Source organism: Labeo rohita, chromosome 22 (assembly GCF_022985175.1).
Source record: "Labeo rohita strain BAU-BD-2019 chromosome 22, IGBB_LRoh.1.0, whole genome shotgun sequence".
NCBI classification, from domain to species: Eukaryota; Metazoa; Chordata; class Actinopteri; order Cypriniformes; family Cyprinidae; genus Labeo; species Labeo rohita.
Genome location: NC_066890.1, coordinates 24,071,908 through 24,091,085, shown reverse-complemented (window position 1 = coordinate 24,091,085; position 19,178 = coordinate 24,071,908). Strand labels below are relative to the sequence as shown.

Sequence of the window (19,178 nt, the reverse complement as noted above, 5' to 3'; positions counted from 1 at the left end):
ACAAATAGCTTACTACAGTGACGCTTAAACCTCAGAAGTATGCGGCATACTATGCAGTATGCAACGTATGATTTAGCATGCAACATTGTCTTCAATGGTAGTCATTACAGAGTAGTATGCTATATTGTTGCTTAAACCTCACTAGTATGCAGTATGTACTGTATACTACCAGTGATTTTAGAAAATGGCATGCGAAACAATATTTTAAAATTTACAAATAGTATACTACACTGACGCTTAAACCTCAGTTGTATGCGGCATACTATGCAGTATGCAGTGTATAATTTAGCATGTAATTTGTCTTCAGTGGTAATTGTTACAAATAGTATGCTATAATGTTGCCTAAACCTCATTAGTGTGCAGTATGTACTGTATACTACCAGCGATTTTGAAAACAGCATGCGAAACAATCTAATATTTTAAACATTACAAATAGTATACTACACTGACGCTTAAACCTCACTAGTGTGTGGTATACTATGCAGTATGCAAGGTATGATTTAGCATGTGACATGGTGTTCAGTGGTAATTGTTACAAAGAGTAGTATGCTGTAGTGTATCTTAAACCTCACTAGTATACAATATGTACTGTGTACTACCAGTGATTTTAGAAAAAACGTATGAGAAACAATCTAAATATTAAACGTTACAAAGAATAGTATACTACCTTGGCGCTTTAACACTCACTAGTATGTCATAGTATGCAGTATGTACTGTATATACTACCTATTATTTAAAATCAGGTAATACAAAGAGTAGTACTTTGTGTTTTGTTTGGCATAGTATGCAGTATGTACTATATACTGCCTTTAAGCAGTTTAAGCATGCTCGTTGTAATTAGAATTGAATCATTATCAAAACCATTAATTTAGCACCTGAATCAGTGCTGATATCATCATTTAGCATCTGTCCTGTTGTGTCAGTGGCATTTACTCTACTAAACATACTCAGCTAACAGCTGCCGATAGCCTCTCGTTGTCACAGACGTGATTGGGAACGTCTCCTTCCTTCCAGCTGTTCTGCTGTAGCGCACAGTCGTGTGTGTGTGTATAAGGTGTGAGTGGTTCATTAGCAGGTTTTAGTAGACGAGGTGGATTTATTAAAGCTATTAGCAGACTCAGCGGTGGATCGAGCCTCATGCAGGCATATTGATTTAGACTACAGCTCTCTTTCTGCTGTTTTTTCCTCACAGCGTGGAGCTGCTAAAACAATATTTTCGGGGTGTCAAAACCACTGCTTTCATTAGAGCCTTCATAATAGGAAATTTAATAGACCTTAGTCAGAGTTGACAGCATATTTATTTAGCAGGAATGCTGAGTCGAATTTGCCATTTTGAAAATCTTTTTTTTGTTTTTTTTGTTTTGAGGTTACTTATACCAAAGATATAAAAAATATTGTCTTCAATGCTAAACTTTAACAGTAGTAAACAAAGTCAAACAGTAGTACACTACATTGTAACTACTGTTACTAGTTTGCAGTATACTATGCAGTATGTTCTGTACACTGCCTGCGGTTTTCGAAAAATATTAAAACTTAATTAGTAAACATGGCAAACAGTAGTAATCATTTTTGCATTTTTTTTTATTTGAAACAATATATGTAAATACAGTCTGTGTATATACTTATTTAATAATGATGATGATAATGATAATAATAATTTGTCTAATAATTAATATTTTTTTGGAAAAAAAAATAAAAATATAGTGTGTGTATATACATATTTAATAATGATGATGATGATAATAATTTATTTTTTGCAGTTGTTGTTGAAAAAAGTAATAAATTATAATAATTTGTTTAATAGTTTAAAAAAATCACTTTTTTGCTATTTTTATTTTTTATTAAAAGAAATATATACTAATATCCTTATTTATACTTACTTAATAATAATAACTTTATTCAAAATAGGACATTTTTTTTTTTTTTAATTTTTAAAAACAAAAATATTATAATAACAATAATAATAATTAATTTAATAATTAAAAAAGGTGTTTTTTTTTTTTTTTACAAATTGTATTGAAAAAAATATATACACATCATTTTATTTACTACTACTACTGCTACTACTACTAATAATAAAGCATTTATTAAATTTAATAATTACACCATACTTGCATGTCATCTTGCTGATTAAACACATATCTTCCTCAAGTGATCATATATGCACAATTCCCAACCAGCAATTTTTATGCAGTTTCCCAAAGTTTGCATAAAAGTACACAAATTGAAACCTAGAAACTAGGTTTTTGTGACGCTTCTCGAGACATTCATCAAATTCTCATTTTTGCTCTTGTCAAATTCTTGTGAATTAAGGTCAATAAGAAACTCACAACCTCAAATAAGCACACACGAAATTAAATATCTCCCTCTCTTTGTTTCCTCAGAGTTGGGTTCCCTTTCCTGGGATGACCTGGAGAACGATCTTCCAGATGAGCTGATACCTAACGGAGACCTGGGGCTGATGTCCATGTCGTCTAACGGCGGGGCGTCTACGGGCGGTCACGGCCCCATGGTCCCCGACGCTGCAGCCAAGCACAAGCAGCTCTCCGAGCTCCTACGGCCAGGAAGCAGCGCCGGGATGAACTCGGCCAGTCCGCAGCCCGGTGGCATCGGACCTCAGCTGGGTGGGCTTGGAAAGAGTCCCCTGGGCCAGGGCTCCCCTTCCCATCCCTCTCAAACACAGAAACCAGGCGGCACTCCTGGGACGCAGGGCAATAACGCCGGCTCAGCCGGCATGGGACTCGGCACAGGATTTAACCAGGCCATGCTGAACAGCGGCATGATGGGACAGAACGCGGCCGGACAGCCAGGTCAGGTGATCAACGGGACTCTCGGGTCTGTGGGTCGCGGTCGGGGAGCGCCAGGGATGCAGTACCAGGGGGCCGGCATGCAGGTGGCACCTTCCGTAGGGGCGGGAGGAGCGGCGGGGGCGGCGGCACCGGGAGGAGCGGGGAGTGTCCTGGCAGAGACGCTCACACAGGGGGCGCAGCAAATGGGCATCAACACCCAACAAGCTGGAAATATCAACAAGGTGAGCTGGCCAGTTTCCTTTGCTGTGGTTTCACTTTTCGATTTGTAAAGGATTAGTTCACTCCAAGATGTTCATGTCTTTCTGTCTTCAGTTGAAAAAAATGAAGGTTTTGAGGAAAACATTCCAGGATTTTTCTCCATATAGTGGACTTAAATGGGTTAAAGGTCCAAAGGTTTCAATACAGCTTCAAAGGGCTGATCTAGCGAAACAATCATAAAAATCTTGGCATATTGTGTAACAATCCTGGTTGATAACAGCATGTTTGTAGGGGTTCAAGTGCATAGCTTCAGCAATCTCCACGTAAAACTGATCATGCAGACCAAACCATAAGTCGTAGAGACTTGAAACTTGGAGGGATGGTAGTACTCACACTGCCTACAATGTGACCAAGGCTTGGACCAATCGGCCTGACGGGGGCGCTACAGTGATCAAAAGTACCAAATCACTCATAACTCCTAAATCGTCAGTTGCAGACTGAATGTCATTATGTTATGTCATTGAAATCCTTGGTTCCGCTGGACAAAATGCACGCCTCGGATTCAATCGTGATCCTGGCGAAATTTTCGGGTATTTTGCATTTTTTGAAAAAACTACTTTTGCGAACTAGTCCTAGGTTTTTCAGCCAATCAGAACCAAACCAGTGCAGAAAGATTATCTGAAGAGTGAATATCAATAATTATCCAAAAACGGTTGAAAAACATTTGAAAGGGGCAGAGCCAAGTTCTTCACGGAACTCGGAACACTTATGTAAGAGGTCAGTGTGAGGTCACATTAAAAAAAAAAGGGTGGAGATTGGCCACTTGGTGGTGCTATAAGAGGGAAAGAAAACCCCATAAAAATGGCTATGTTTGCGCAACCATATGTCCTATCAACAAGACAATTGCTCAGTCTTGGTCCGATGTGCCACAAGTGTCTACATTTGCTTATCTCAAAAAACACAGCCGCCATTGTTTGAGCACCAGTTAGACAAAGTTGACAGAGGGCGATCGGTACGAAACTCGGTGGGCCTGTTTGACTCACGGCCCCAAAGGTCTGAGAGTATTTTGAAAGAAATCAAACCGAACAGAAAAGTATAGATTTATTCCTCTTCATATAGTTAATCAATATCACACAAAGAGTATGGTTTTCTTCTTCAAAAATGACCAGCATTACAAATGTGATATTGATTTTTATAACAAAAATTAATAGACTTACGTTTTAGACACCGTATTGCCTGTTTTTGTTTATTTCGCCAACAAAAATGATTCCAGACATGTTTTATGTTTAAAATATCAAAACATTACTTGTGCATTTGTAACCGCAGGTTAAATGCATTCATGACCTGCATTAAACAGTGTGTAAATACATCTAAATGCCATTTCAGATGCAGTTTCTGTATTTCCTCTGCATTGCAAAGATGAGTTTTGTTGATACTGATTTAATTTACTTGGTAACAGTCCAAATGTAAGAATCTGACTCAAAAGATGATGCACACTTTTAGAAAAAATGGCTTTTTGAAGGTTAAAATGCCCATAAAAGGTAAAACTCAATTTAAACATTTTAGAAAAGATTAATTTCTGTCTGTGTTCCACACGGAATATGAGAAATACCAAAAAATGTAGGAGTCAGCTGTGCGTGATAGTCCTTAAGATACCAGCACAATAACACACTCAGTAAAATATTGTCTAATTATCGTTATTGATAAAATACCAGAAAATATAGAGATATTATTTTTGTCAATATCGCATACCCATAGGGTATGATATTGCATTTTTCAATTGCGTAAACCAGTGGTTTTCAAACCGGTCCTGGAAGCACCACTGCCTTGCACATTTTGTATGTCTCCCTCATCTAACACACCTGATTTAACTCATAAGCTCGTTAGTAGAAACTGCACAACATGAATTGAGTATGTCTGATAAGGTAGACCTGCAAAATGCATAAACAATTGTATGTCGCACAGTTTTTCACACATAAACATGTAATATTTGTATCATACGATAAAACTCCTCGTTCTGGACAACTTTGCCTCCAGAACCACTGCTGTCAATCAAACAATTTGTTAAATGATTAAGATGATGTAAAAAACCTACTTTTGCGAACTAGTCCTAGGTTTTTCGATCAATCTGGAAAAAAACACTGCAGTACAATTCTCTGGACTCTCTAGGTCAATAATTATCAAAATATAGAGCCTATAACGGTGTCGTTTAGAAAAGAGGCCTGTCTAAATTTACCCAAAATCCTATAAAGCCTAAACAAAAACTCAAAACTTCACAAAACCGGCTGAGCACATGCGACTGCTGATTCTAAACAAGCATCAAATTTTAAGGAGATCGGACCACAGCTAGCACTATAACAGTCATAAATGTTACAAAACATAATATTTCTTTGGTAAATTACCTGGATTTGCCAAAAATGCTTTTTTAAATCACTGATTTAGGTGGTTACAGGCTAGCTGAATAATGTCTTTTTTCATAAGCACTCAAACCCCAGAAATCGCTGCTTGCAGCTATATTAATAATTTTCAGATTGCATATAAATTTATTCAGCAAATGTATTCAAATGTTTACGGTATAAATTCCAAGCTGAGCATCACACAAATCATGTAACTTTACCTCAGGTCATGTCACTAAATAATTTGTCCAGATGATTGGCGGTCTTAAAGCAACTGCCGCTGATCACGAGCAAACAAAGTTCCCCCGAGTGTTATGTTTACACAATATAAAATGCAAATAATTTAATATATTTATCAAAATAGCAGTGGAGGCTTGATCAGTGGCTACAACTTCCATTTCTGTTTTTCCTCCGATTTACTTTTATTAAGTATTGATTTTGTTCCCTGTTTTGTTCACTTTGCGAATATTTTTCGCAATGTTCAGCTTTTTACCATTGCAGTTACTAGCCAATATTTTATTTCATTTTTTACGTCTAATTGTGCCAGTGTTATTTTATTATTAACTAAAACTATTCAATTGTTTTTGCTAATTGAAATGAAGGTTCAATATAATACTAAATGCAAAACGTAAACTTAACTTTACAGAAACTTAAAATGAAATGTTTGGAAGTACTAGTTGATGTACTAAAGTTACTAAAACTAAAATAAAGCTAAATAGAAACAAAAACTCGTGTAACGGACATAAAATTACTAAAACTGAAATTAAAGTGAAAACTTAAAATCTTTTTTTATATATATATATATATATATATATATATATAATAATTAATTATTATTATTATTATTATTATTATTATTATTATTATTATTATTATTATTATTATTTATTTATTTTTCCAGAATAGTAGGGATACATTAAAGTAAACTATTACAAATTTTTGGGTGAAGTATTCCTTTAAATACACATGGATCAAGCCAATCTAATATAAGTTAGGACCGTTATGTTTCGTAAAATCTGTTTCATGTCTCTTTCACCTCTCTAGTATTGCGGTGGGATCCGATCGGTGTGTAAATCAGGCCGTTTGAGGCCGTCCAGTTTGATCTGTCAGCGCAGCAGCAGACGACCTCACATTATCACTCTCTATCTGGAGCCGCTCTTTGCTGCCTCATTGTTTGATTGCATGACTCATTCCTGCACTTGTGTTTTTTATTAGGCTTAAACGCTAGTGTTACGAGAGCAGCCGCATGCCAGAACGCTCTTAAACTCTGCCATTTTGTTTGAAGGCCTGCGATAACGCCAGCCGCAGCATTATGCTTGACGGGAAGGCAAATGAAAAGCTCTCAGCGTAAAGTGCCATGTTACACGCGTGCACATCTCATCTGTGCTCTATGCAAATTTGATGAACAAAACGCATCTCTGTGATGGGTGGGTTATTGATGGGGTCTGAAAGCAGCCCTCGGATGTCAGAAATGGCAGGTGTGTGCATTTGTATTACAAATTCAAATCGCTATGTGCAAAGAGCTTGTCATTTATGGTTAGGGCTGAAAAATGCTTGAATTTTGAGTTTCTTAAAAATTGCTCATTACACTGCACTGCATCATATTTGCTAAATGAAATCCAAAATTTGATAACACTGATAAATGATAACACATGCTTTTTGATTATTACAATTTTTTTAGACCATTTAAATGGAATCCAGAAAATATTCAATGTAGGACATGGAAGTTGGGAAAATAAAACCTATTTAATAGAGCCCTACATTTTTTGTTTGTTTTTATTAAACTGTTAAATTATAAGTTTCATGATTTCAATTAATTAGACATGCTTTTGGATTTAACCATACAAATTCCAGAAAAAAAAAAAAATAAATACAAATAAATGCAAGACATGGAATTTGTGGGAAATAAAATGGAATTTTGAAAAAATAAAACCTATTTCATAGGGCCCTGAAAATGTAATTTTTATTAGACTTTTAATAAATTGCTTTTAATTTGTGTAAGTTTCATGGTTTCAATTAATTAGACTTGCTTTTTTATTGCTAAAATTTAGTTTAACCATTAAAGTGAAGTCCAGGAATAAATAAATAAAATAAAATAAAAATAAGGCATGCAATTTGTGGAAAATAAAACCGAATTTGGGAAAAATTAAATGCATTTCATAGGGCCCTAAAAATTTATTTTTTGTTAAATTAATAATAAATTGATTTTAAATCGTTAATTTCAATTAATTAGACATGCTTTTTAATCACTAAAATTTAGTTTAACTGTTAAAATGAAGTCCAGAAAAAATAAAATAAAATAAAACTAAATAAATAATAAAAATGACTAAATAGTAAAATTTTAATTTAACTGTTACAACAGTCCAAAATAAACGAAATATAAGACATGCAATAAACATACATTAAAAAAAAAAAAAAAAAAATTAATAAACTATTGTTAATTTGAATAATTTTTATGATTTCAATCAATTAGATATGCATTTAATTGCTAAAATTGAGTAATAAAGTAAGAATTAAATGTAAAGTTTATGTAAAAAATAAAAATTACACAAGCCATGCAATTTGTGGAAAATAAAATGGTATGGTAATAAAACAGAGTCCTGGAGAAAAAAAAAAGAAAGAAGGAAAACACAGAATATGGAAAGTTTAAAATAGAAAAAAATGGAAAACAAAATAAATTGGATTTTGGTAAAAAATTAATGCTTGAAATAAAAAAAGAAAAGCTTGTTCATCTAAAATTAGTTAAAAATTGAATTTAGTATTTGAACATATTTTCCCACTTCTGTTTAGATTAAATTACATTTTGAATACTACTTTTGGATGAAACTTAAGACAGCTTCTGCAGTTTATTTTGATAAGTGCACTAAATCTGATACGTATATAACATGAAATATCTTCGTTCTTATTTTGTGGGAAATAAAAACTAAACCAAAACCATCAATGCCATAAATTTTGGTAACATTAGGCCTTTTTTGCAAATCAGCAGCTTTAAAGAAAGAACATTTGACCATCTGTACAAAATGTTCACTTGATCAGTGTCATTAATTTAAACTTTGTTGAAATTCTGCAAGTATACAACCAGTCGTAGTCATAGCTGGATGGTGGTGGTGTCAGATGGGGTCAATGATTTCTGGCTTGTGGTTTAACATGACACCACCAGGAAGTAGTTGCACTCATTTGGGGTCAGACAGGTGGTTAAAAGCTCTCAAGCTCTCAACGCACAAAAGTTTCATGTGGAGTGGCTTTCAGGCATACAGCTCGCTCTTTTCAGCCAAATGTTTATTTCACATCAAGCAAATGGTAAAGCAACACTCATCCACATATATATGTTTCAGAATCATTAAAATGTGAATTATTTGACCAAAATAAGAGGGATAATACAAAATGCATGTAGTTGTTTATTTAGTACTGACCTGAATAAAATATTTCCAAATTCCAAATTCTTTGGTTTTTCAGCATTTTTGTGTATTTGAACCCTTTGCAGTAATGGCTGTATAATTTTGAGATCCATCTTTTCACACTGAGGACAACTGAGGGACTCATATGCAACTATTACAGAAGGTTCAAACACTCACTGATGCTTCAGAAAGAAAAATGTATTAAGAGCTGGGAGTGAAAACTTTTGAACAGAAAGAAGATGTGTACATTTTTCTTATTTTGCCTAAATATCTTTTTTTTTTTTTTTTTTTTTTTTTTTTTTCATTTAGTACTGCCCTTCAGAAGCTACAGAAGATACTTAGATGTTTCCCAGAAGACAAAATGAGTACATTTTACCCTGATCTTCAAATTTCAAAAGTTTTCACCCCCTGGCTCTTAATACTTCGGGTTTCCTTCTGAAGCATCAGTGAGTGTTTGAATCTTCTGTAATAGTTGCATATGAGTCCCTCAGTTGTCCTCAGTGTGAAAAGATGAATCTCAAAATCATACAGTCATTGCTGGAAAGGGTTCAAATACACAAAAATGCTGGAAAACCAAAAAATTTGTGGGACCTGGAGGATTTTCTGAAGAACAGCAGGTAGTTTAACTTGAGGACAAACAAGGGACTCATGAACAGCTATCACTGAACAACACAACACAGCTGTGGATCATTCAGACATTTTTAATGCTTCTGAAAGGGGGGTGCAAACTTTTGACCTCAACTGTATATGCACACTTTGTACAAGTTGATTTAAGAAGGGTACAAGCCAAACTTGACCAATCCATAACTGATACGTAAAACCAAGTCCCCCATACTCAAACATGCGTCACAGTACAAATAAAAACATACGAGTTTAGACTGACATGTGGGTGAATAAGGATGTCAGGGTGAAACAGAGGAAGTCCTGGTCACGATGCAGATCTGCAGGGAGAAAGTGAATCTTGGCTGCTCTGTCAGAGAGAAAATGTGTGTGTGTGTGTGTGGATGAGTAAGCACAGAGAGTAGTGTGAGAAGTGTGTTGGTGTGCATGAATGAGTGAGCGGAGGGTTGGAGGAGGGGCGGCCGGTGCGTGTGCCACTCAGCTGGCCTCTTTTATCTGGCCTGCTGGAGCCATGTCAACAGAGTAGAGCGAACGGCCGGCACGCTGCTGGAGATCAGCACAGACACACACTCAGGAAGAGGGAGGTGGGATTTGTCTGAGCGGGGAAGCCCTGCTCTGCAGTAGACTCTGATCATATCGAGTTCACAAATAGTTCACCCAAAAATGAAAATTCTGTCATTAATTACTCACCCTCATGTCATTCCAAACCTTTAAGCTCGTTCATCTTCAGAACACAAATTAAGATATTTTTGATGAAATCCAAAAGCTTTCTGACCCTACATAGACAGGAATGCAACTGACACGTTAAAGGCTTAGAAAGATAGTAAGAACATAAAATAGTCCATGTGACATCAGTGGTTCAACCGCAGTGTTACAAAGCTACGAGAATACTTTTTGTGCACAAAGAAAACACAATAACGACATTAACAATTTCTTCTCAGTATGTGACTTATGTTCATGAGAGTAACACAATGCATACGTAGTTCTCATAGCTTTATAAAATTAAGATTCAACCACTGTCTCAGTCTGTCTGATGTTTCTGTTTCATGCAGATGTTTTATGTAGTGTAATTTCACTAAGCTGAAGTATGTATGCAGCATTTTGTTTGGATTGTGACTAAAATAGTCGTTGGCTTTCATTTTTAAATGGAAAGCGCATTAAGGTTTTTGAGGCTGAAATTTAGGATGTTAAAAAATAAATACAACCTCACATTGTGTCAACCGCGTTTATACGCTGCCTCTGAAACGTTTGTCCACCATATAACAAATTCAGATCGGGTTCGATTTTCTGCGTTTTTGCATCCGCAGCGAGCATTTTGACTCTGTGTGCAAGGACTTTAAGTTTGATTATATGAGGAGATTGCTTTTATTTGTGTTTATTTATTTGGTTTGGCATTTGTTTTAATTTCAGATTACTTTTGTTATTTGACACTTTTCACTTTCACAAAGTAATGTTGCATTTTGTCCAATAAAAGACACGTTTTCATTTATAATTTGTCTTTAATCTTATTACTATGTACAATTTAAGAAAATTGTATTGTAAAGTCAGTATTGTGAATCACATGAATCACAGTTGAGTGAAATGTCACATAAATATAATTATTTTAAAAATAAGTTTATTTTACGTAGTTGACAAGGGAACATTTCTTATTTTTATTCTTATTTTTTCTTATCTTATTACTAAACTAAAATATATAGACAAAAAACACAACATTACTAAAACTAACACAAGTTAAATTGAAAATATCAAAACTTTTTTTTAATGTTAAAGCTTTGTTAGTATCTCAAATATTTGTGCACTATCAGTCAAAAGTTTTTGAACAGTATGGTTTTTAATGCTTTTTTTTTTTTTTTTTTTTTTTTTTTTAGAAGTCTCTTCTGCTTCAAGCCTGCATTTATTTGATCCGAAGTACAGCAAAAACAGTACCATTGTGAATTTATTTAGTATTTAAAATAAGTGTTTTCTATTTGAATATATTTTAAAATGTAATTTATTCCTGTGATTTTAAGCTGAATTTTTAGCATCATTACTCCAGTCACATGATCCTTCAGAAATCATTCTAATATTCTAATTTATTATTCTAAATCAGAATGTTTGGAATAGTTATTATATATATTTTTTATAAACCAGTTTTTATTTTTATTATGTTGAAAACAGCTGAGTAGATTTATTCAGGTTTCTATGAATAGAATGTTCAGAAGAACAGCATTTATCTGAAATAGAATCTGTTGTGACGTTATAAATGTCTTTATCATCACTTTTGATCAATTTAAACCATCCTTGCTAAATAAAAGTATTAATTTCTGTAGTTTCTTTCCAAAATAAAAAATACTGACTCCAAGCTTTTGAATGGTATAGTGTATAATGTTACGAAAGATTTTTTTTCAGATAAATTCTGATCTTTGGATCTTTCTACAGTAGTCAACATTTGAAGTGGGTCAAAACCTTTCATCAAAGTTGTCCTAAAACCAGAACAATACCCATTTTTGTCTTAGGACAACTTTGAAGACTCATTTGATTCACTTCAAATGTTGACTACTGTATTCATCAAAGAACCCTGAAAAACGTACTCAACTGTTTTAAATATTGAATAAATGTTTCTTGAACAGCAAATCAGCATATTAAAATGATTTCTGAAGGATCATGTGACACTGAAGGCTGGAGTAATGGTGCTGAAAATTCAGCTTTGAAATCACAGGAATAAATTACATTTTAAAATACATTTAATTAGAAAGCAGTTATTTTAAATAGTAAACATATTTGACAATATTACTGCTTTTGCTGTATTTTGGATCAAACAAATGCAGGCTTGGTGAGCCTTAAAAATCTTTGACTGGTAGTGTATTTGGTGTTAACATGTTTATCAATAAAGATATTAGTTTTGAGATTTACTAACGATTATTTAAAAGCGTTATTAAATTATTAGTGTAATCTAAATGTAAAAAAGGAGAAATTACCACTTATTTAAAATGGACTGACACATTAAAAAAAAAAAAAAAAAAAACTTGCACAGAAGTCACTTTTAAACCAAGCAGCTTTCTGTTGCTCCATGTGGCGAAATCACACGATCAAACTTTCAAAATTTACATGGGGAAATCTTTCAGCCTCACGCAAAAGTCCCAATCGTGTGGATTCCTATTCAGATGACTGGATTTCACCCTTAAAAATTTACAGAACAATGCTAATTGATCCTGTCTAAGTTTATCAGGTGTCATTTCTGTCTCTGAATCTTCTTGTGACTCATCTAACGTGATATTTCCCCTTTTCTTTGGTTTGTAGATGGGCATGGCAGGTGGAAACAGTCCGTTCGGTCAGTACCAGGGTGCAGGGCAACAAATGGGCACGACTGGGGTGAACGCTCAGAATAAAGGCGCTCTTCCCAACAGCCTGCCCCAGTTTCCAACTGACCTGAAGGGAGCGACGGTCACCAGCGTGCCAAACATGGTGAGTTTTCCATCACGCATGCTAACTGAATTGAGCTCGCAGGTGAAAGTTGTTTCGGTGACGCCGTCTGTGGTTGACTCGCCCGCAGCCCCAGCCCCAGCAGCAGCAGCAGGTGTCGGTGGGGATGGTGGCAGGTCAGGGCGTGTCGGCGGGCCCCACGGCCGACCCGGAGAAGCGCAAGCTGATCCAGCAGCAGCTGGTTCTGCTGCTGCACGCCCACAAGTGCCAGCGGCGCGAGCAGGCCAACGGCGAGGTGCGAGCCTGTGCGCTGCCCCACTGCAGGACCATGAAGAACGTCCTGAACCACATGACGCACTGCCAGGCCGGCAAATCCTGCCAAGGTGAGTCCACGTCAAATGCCCGTCGCCAGAGCTGATCCCAATTCAGATGCTTGCTAGGTAACATATGGCTTTTCCAAATGATTCACTTCAAAACGTGGCTTCAACACGAGTGTCACACGCTGCATTGATCTCAGCATGAAAAGTTGTGCTGGTAGTGTTACAGCAGGGCAATATTATAAGATCTGAATTCAATTCTTAATGATTCTTATTCCTTAATGGTTCAATTAAAATTTTGTAAAATTTCGTAATGGTGAGAAAGATTTGAAGGAATATTTAGGGGGTGGGGGGGAGAAAGCAGTTCCCTTGCCAAATAAATTTAAAACAATTCTCGCAAATTTAGTAATTAACATTAATCCAGTAATAGATAGTGAAAATGCATGAAACAAATTTGGTAGCACATTAGTTTATTTTTAAATATCACTGACATGACGTGAATTGTATTCATTTAAAGTAAATATATATTTATAAATAGATAAATGTATAATTTATAAAATTATAAATATTAAGATATGTAAAATATGTATATAAAATATTTTTATTAATATATTTTATTACATTATATATATATATATATATATATATATATATATATATATATATATATACATAAACCGTTGGCAAAATGTGCAATTTATGTTTATTAAATTTATTTTTATAAAAATACCACTGACATAATGTGAATAGATAATAAAGTAAAAAAATATTTATAAATAGATAACTGTATAATTTATAAAATTATAAATATTAAGAGAATATGTAAAATGTGTATAAAATATTTTTATGAGTATATTTTATTATATATTGTTAATTCATTTTTTTTACAAAATACCATTGACAAAATTTGCATTTAATATTTATTAAATTTATTTTTATATAATGTGACATAATGTGAATTTTATGGTTATTCATTTAGAAATAAAATAAAATATATTTATAAATATGTAATTATATAATTTATGAAATTATGAACAGAAAATATTTAAGAAAATATTTAAAATGTCTATAAAATATTTTTGATATATTTTATTAAATTATATATTATTAATTTGTTTCTTACAAAATACCATTGACAAAATGTGCCTTCATGTTGATTCATATATAAATAACTTATATGAATATATTTATGTGAAATATATTTGTGGGTAAATATTTATACAATAATATATAATTTACAAAATTGTAAATGTTTATTTAAAAAAAAATAAAAATACATTGTTAATGGTAGTTTATTAATATTTATTTATTTATTTATTTATTTATTTATTTATTTATTTATTTATTTATATCGTTTAATTGCAATTTACACAATATACAATAATATATAATTTATAGGATTGTAAACCATACAATATTCTTAAATTAAAGTAGAAGTAAAAAAAACCTACATTGTTAATGGGACTATATTTATTTAAATAAAAAAAAATATTGCATACTTTTTTATTCATGCATGATTGAATACAACAAATATAATGTACATTATATCAATGGAATTTTAATAATGTTATTTTGCACATATTTTTCATAAAGATATGAATTAGCAATATGTTACTTTAATTTGTATATACAATATAATGTAATGTAATGTAATGTAATGTAATAGCATAATGTCATACTATATGTAATATAGTTTTATTAAAACAAGTTCAGGTTTGCCAGATTTTAAAACGAGTTGGATTTAGTAGCGTGAAGTGTAAGTGTGTGTGTGTTTTTGAGAAGTGTCCGCTGTATTTTGTGGGTTGAGGTGTGCGTTAGTCGACCTGTTTTCATCTGTCATCTGCGCTCTGTTTAGTCTCAACGCGAACCATAATGAGACGCTTTAGTCCTGATGTGGTGTTTACAGCATTGTGTGCGTCTTTGCTCTCGTCACGCTTCAGTTTACTACTAATTTACGTAGCTAAATGTTACAAAAACATCCGATTTAATAACACAGACATTCAGAAGACACTCCATAGAGGTTTGTTTCCACCACAATAATGGGTCTTAAATACTACATTCACTTGCATGTGCACTTCCATAGAGTTTATTTCTGGCCGTACACCTGGTTTCATTCGCTCAACATTTAATTCACTCACACAGGGAATTTCCCGAGCAAACGCGTTGCTCCGTCTCAAGTATAACAGTCCATTTAGAGAGAAAATCGCACTCTTTATGGTATAATGCAATATTAAGGGCTTGGCAAGCGTCAGGAGAGGGCTTGCGGCGACCCGATGCCGTCCGGCTGCTTTGCTCTCAGAGCTTTAGTTGTTGTTGGAGCCGGAGCACAGGGCCTCGTTTCAACTCAAACACCCGCCTGGTGCCAAACGTGCCGTTCGCGGTGCCAGCTCATTTCCTGTTGTTCCCTGCCCGCTGCGACACTTGTATATCTCCGTTCGGACTCTTGAGGAAGGGCATGAAGGCTAGAGACGAGTCTTTAAAGCTTTATGTGTTTGCAGACAGTCTTTGGTGCCTCCTGAAAGCTCTTCTGGCAGAACTCGCTTCCTTCTGTAAGCGGCGACCAGACCAGGTGTAACGCGGTAAATCACAGCAGTGACGAATCAGAATTGTGTTGATACTCGCTCCATATGATATTATATTAATAATATAATAATATCAATATTTCTTAATAAATCAATTTAAAATTATTTGATATATAATTTTAATATATTATTGAAATTCTCTTCTATTAAATTGTATTTTATCATTTTTTTTATAAATAAAAAAATGGAATATTTAAATGGTTTTTAATGTAATTTGTGCGTAATTGAGCCGTATGAAGTATAGGGGGAAAAACACAGCCAGTGTTATTTTAGCATTATTTATATGCTATTAAAGTATTTATCATAATTATAATATTATATATTGTAGTGTTTATGGTGAGAAACAATTTGGAAAATTAAAAAATATATATAAAAAAAGAAAGAAATGCAATTTCTTTGATGTATTAATGTTAACATTGTTCATATTTTAGTAATGAATATTAATCCAGCAATACATAGTCAGAAAAAAAAATGCATTAAACAAACATTGATTTGTTTGGTAACATTCATTTATTAAAAAAATAAATACTGCTGACATAGTGTGAATTTTGTGTTTATTCATTTATAAATTAAATGAAATATATTTATAAATACGTAATTGTGTAATTGATAAAATTATTAATATTAAGAAAAAGTTTAAAATATGTACATACAATATATTATATTATATTATATTATTTTATATTATATTATATATTTAATTTTACAAAATGCAATTGAAAAAATTGTTGTATGTTTATTAAATTGATTTTTAGAAAAAAAAACACTGACGTAATGTGAATTTTGTTCATTCATTTATAAATAAAATAAAATATTTATAAGTGTGTAAATGTACAATTTATGAAATAAATATTAAGAAAATCATTTAAATATTTATATTATATTATATTATATTATGCTTTTTTTGCAAAATACCATTTTGTTTATTAAATTTATTTTTAGAAAAATACCACTGACAATGTAAATTTTATATTTATTTATAAATAAAATAAAATGTTTATAAATATGTAATTGTATAATTTATAAAATTATAAATATTAAACAGATTTAAAATGTTTTTACAAAATATTTTTCTGAATATATTTTTATATTATATATTATTATTGTTATTTTTTTACAAAATACCATTGACAAAATGCATTTTTTTTATTAATTTATGAATAAATTAAATGTTTATGTAATATATATTTATGAATTAATATTTACTAGTGTTTTAGTTTAGCTTTAGTTTTATATTTTCGGTTCCATTTTCATTTTAATTTTTAGTTTACATTTTTTTTTTAACTAAATTTAAAGGTTAATTTTAATTTCAGTTTATTAGTTTTATAGATTATTTTTATTAGTTTTTAAATGTGACATTTTTATGTAGTTATTGTATGTAGTTTATGTGTTGTTTCAGTAAATTAATTGAATAATGTCAATTTACATTTAAATGAAGTTGTATTTTGATATTGATATCATATAATAAAATATAATTTATAATTAATTGTAATTATCACATTTATTCATTTGTTTATTACTTGTTTCGTCAGAAAAACTATGGTACTTAGTTTTTTGTTGTCCCACTGGATAATCCTGCAGTGAAATTGGTTGAAAATCTCATTCCACACAACTAATTAAACATCAGTTATGATCTAATTGCCTGTGATTTTTGTCATTTGTAGTATCTTTTTACTTCATGTGAGAACAGAAAAAAAAAAAACGTGATTCTTAGCTGTGGGTTTAGTGAAATTGCTCGTGGCAGATGTGTGTGCGTCTGCTGTGAAGAGCTGCTGTCCCACAGGACCTTTCTGTTCCCAGTTTTGCTGCGGTTGGACACACTTGCACTTTGGCTCAGACTTTTTTCTGTCTTTGTCTCTGCAGTGGCTCATTGTGCTTCATCGAGGCAGATCATCTCGCACTGGAAGAACTGCACGAGGCACGACTGTCCCGTCTGCCTCCCGCTGAAGAACGCCAGTGACAAACGCAACCAGCAACGTGAGTCTTTCCTCCATCACACATCCTCCTCTTTACTTGCGTGCATGAAAACAAACACAAAATAACACATTTGCATGACAGCACTCTCTGAAAAAGCACAGAAAAACACACAACAGAGCACTTTGACAAACCAAAAACAAGGATGGAACAGTGATACATATTGGATAAAGCACTGGAATTTGTGTTTTCACACGGAATCCAGCCAGCGGATCGATTGGCTGTTATATTATGTAAATATTCTCATATAGTTTATAAAGATCATTTGCACTATTTCTTCCTGTTACACTCTGTATATTTTTCTCATTTTGTGTGTAGTTTCTGAATCATTTGCACTGTTTTTTGTATATTGTATATGTTGCACAAGACCATTTGTGCAATTGTTTGCGTTTGTTGTTCATACTCTGATTTAAAATATATTTCTCTAAAACAAAACCTCACCTTTCTTTTTTTACTGTTTTGTTATTATGTAACACATTTACTCCATAAACATTTTTGAACACATCTATATTGTCAGTGAACTAAATAGACCTGTTTTTCACTGAAAAGCGCCTATAACAATATTGTAATAAATGGCTATAACTTGGTTGGGGAATGTCATATGTTGACAATTTTATTTGGAAGTATTTTGGAAGTAAAACACCCAAATACAACTTTCTAAAGAAAAAAGCATGTAAACTTCAGGAGTTTCTGTTTGAGTACACAGTAACAAAAAACCTCCAATTGTTGCTTTTGGAAATGTATTAATTCTTAGAGAAAACCAAAGAAAATTGGGACTTTTAGCTAGACTTCAAGTTCTTCTGTTTATAATGATATATGGCACTTGATGCTGATTGCTAGAATAGGTCTGAAAAAACAAAGAAAAGTGCAGATGGGTCAAGTGCCCCGAAAATGTTCTAGGTCTTTAAGGGTTAACGGAGAAGTCCACTTCCAGAACAAACATTGACATATAACATACTCACCCCTTTGTCATCCAAGATGTTCATGTCTTTCTTTCTTCAGTTGTAAAGAAATTGTTTTTTGAGGAAAACATTTCTGTATTTTTCTCCATATAATGGACTGATATGGTGCCCCTATTTTGAACTTCCAAAATGCAGTTTAAATGCGGCTTAAAACGATCACAAATGCGGGTGTAAACGATCCCAGCTGAGGAAGAAGGGTCTTTTCTAGCGAAACAGTCAGTTTTTCATAAAAATAATACAATTTATATACTTTTTAATCTCAAACGCTCGTCTTTTTTCCAGTTCATGACAGTCAGGATATGTCGAAAAACTCCCATCTCATGTTCTCCCTCAACTTCAAAATCATTCTGTATCACTGTTTTACCATATTTGTTGAGGGTGTTTGATCTTTTTTGCATGTTCACTTCACAAAGACTGGGTCGGTACTTCTGCAGCGATGAAGGATGATTTTAAAATGATTTTTGAAGTTGAGGGAGAAAATACGATTGCAGTTTTTCGACATACCCTAACTGTCTTGA

At 33.0% G+C, this 19,178-nt stretch overlaps 1 protein-coding gene across 4 annotated transcripts in view; it reads left to right on the top strand.

Moving 5' to 3' along the window:
* The window catches only part of crebbpa (CREB binding protein a), a 56,848-nt gene that overhangs the window by 15,312 nt on the left and 22,358 nt on the right, over positions 1–19,178 (top strand). For all 4 annotated transcript variants that reach the window (XM_051094513.1, XM_051094515.1, XM_051094512.1 and 1 more), the window contains exons 2-5: positions 2,385–3,031; positions 12,703–12,867; positions 12,956–13,208; positions 17,588–17,701. In XM_051094513.1, the coding sequence (XP_050950470.1) occupies positions 2,385–3,031; positions 12,703–12,867; positions 12,956–13,208; positions 17,588–17,701 (1,179 nt within the window). The remainder of the gene's footprint in view (positions 1–2,384; positions 3,032–12,702; positions 12,868–12,955; positions 13,209–17,587; positions 17,702–19,178) is intronic.